Source organism: Eurypyga helias, unplaced genomic scaffold, assembly GCF_000690775.1.
Source record: "Eurypyga helias isolate BGI_N326 unplaced genomic scaffold, ASM69077v1 scaffold21940, whole genome shotgun sequence".
Classification (NCBI taxonomy): Eukaryota; Metazoa; Chordata; class Aves; order Eurypygiformes; family Eurypygidae; genus Eurypyga; species Eurypyga helias.
This window is the reverse complement of record NW_010225312.1, coordinates 681-2,292: the sequence shown is the minus strand read 5'-3', so window position 1 is coordinate 2,292 and position 1,612 is coordinate 681. Positions and strand designations below refer to the sequence as shown.

The window sequence follows — 1,612 nt, the reverse complement described above, 5'->3', positions numbered from 1 at the left end:
AAGGTTTGCCATCCCCTTGCCCCTCCTCATTTCTTCCATTCCCCCCCCACCCCGTGTCTCCATTTCCAGCCACGTCCAGCAGCCGCACGTTGGGGCAGCCGGGCAGGGGGCAGACGGGGGGCTTAGGGAGCTGAGGGTGACAAGTCTATTTTCCCTGTGGTATTCTTCCTCTTCCTTTTCCTCTGGAGATCTGGTGGTGCCTCTGAGGTTACTAACAAGAAGGGTCAAGAGGCCGGGGGAGGTTGGTGGCCGTCCTGGGGGCAAGGGGGCAAGTGGCAGAAGTCGGCATCGTCTGGGGTGGGAGGGACCTGTCATGCAGAGGGGAGTGGGCAGGGGCAAGAGGGCAGGAGCCAGTGTGGCAGGAGCTGCCCACAGCCCCAAGGGCCACCAGCCGAGTGCATCCTCGGTTGGGAAGGCTGCAGACTTCTGACCTTGGCCGCCAACCTCCTGCGGGATCGCAGGGCCCAGCGTGTGCTCTCTGAACTGAGTGTCTGTCTCTCTGGTGGCCCCCTGCCTTTCTTTCCTCCCTGCCCGCATCTTCCCTGGCCTCTTCTGCGCTCTCTCGCTGGCTCCAGCTTTCTACACAGCGGCCCCACTCACTTCGGCCGGAATCCTGCCCGTCATGCAGTCCCTGTGCCCCGATGGCCAACGTGATGAGTTTGGCTTCCTGCAGTACTCCAACTCCACGTGAGTTGTGCCTTTGCCACATGCTTCCTCTTCCAGCCCCACATGCTCCTGTGCACAGCCTGCCCCTTCCCATGCTGGCACTGCCCCACCGGGGACAGGGCACAGGCCTGTGTCCCCTAGAGCGCTTGGGTGCAGAGCAGCGTGCTGCTGGGGTGCAGGGAGTACCTCAGCCCCTGCGGGCTCCTGGGTGCCTGATGCTGGGAGGAGGACGGAGGTGGCCCCCAGGGTCACCTCGAGGCTCTGGGGCTCAGCTCTGTGCCCATGCATGGTGCAGTCCTTGTGTGGGCGAGGGCAGCTCCCGGGGCAGCCGTGCCCCGTGGCAGGCAGCACTGCTGTCCTGTGCGCCCGAGGGACTCATCACCCAGCTCGGTGGGAGGTGTCCCTGAAGCCGCGGTGCTGGGCTCTCACAGGGTGACGCAGCTCCTGGAGCACCTCAGCGAAGCAGTGGAGCAGAGCAGCCTCTTTGACCCGCAGCACCCGGGGCTGGAGGAGGAGCTGGAGTCGCTGCGCCGGCGCCTGGAGGCACTGAGCAGCAGCGAGCCCAGCTCCATGGAGACCCACTTCAGCAACCGAGCAGGTAGGTTGTGGCCTGCATCCCCCGGCTGCCCGCCCCGGCAGGGCTGGAGATGCGCCCGCCAGCACCCGGTGGTGCGGTGGCGTGTGGCAGTACCCTGCTGCTGCCCTACGTGGCTGCGTGTCAGGCAAGGCCAACTGTGACATGTCCCCGTGGGGGGCCATGCTGCTCTGACCCCCCTGCCTTGCTCCCTGCCAGGATCTGGCTTCACGCTGGCCTGGGCGGCCAAGGACCGGGGTGAGCTGCAGCGCTTCCTGATGCAGAACCTGTCCCTCCCCAGCAGCATGGCTGAGCTGCTCCTGGGCTCCAGCGTTGACCTGCGGGAGGTGGGTCACCGCCAGCCCCAGCAAA

The 1,612-nt window shown here is 65.9% G+C and overlaps 1 protein-coding gene across 1 annotated transcript in view; it reads left to right on the top strand.

The window, feature by feature from the left end:
• The window catches only part of LOC104507752 (ATP-binding cassette sub-family A member 2-like), a gene marked incomplete at its 3' end in the record, with an annotated part of 3,800 nt that overhangs the window by 1,884 nt on the left and 304 nt on the right, over nt 1–1,612 (top strand). The window contains exons 2-4 of the mRNA XM_010149131.1: nt 576–687; nt 1,098–1,264; nt 1,460–1,587. Coding sequence (XP_010147433.1) covers nt 623–687; nt 1,098–1,264; nt 1,460–1,587 — 360 coding nt within the window. The remainder of the gene's footprint in view (nt 1–575; nt 688–1,097; nt 1,265–1,459; nt 1,588–1,612) is intronic.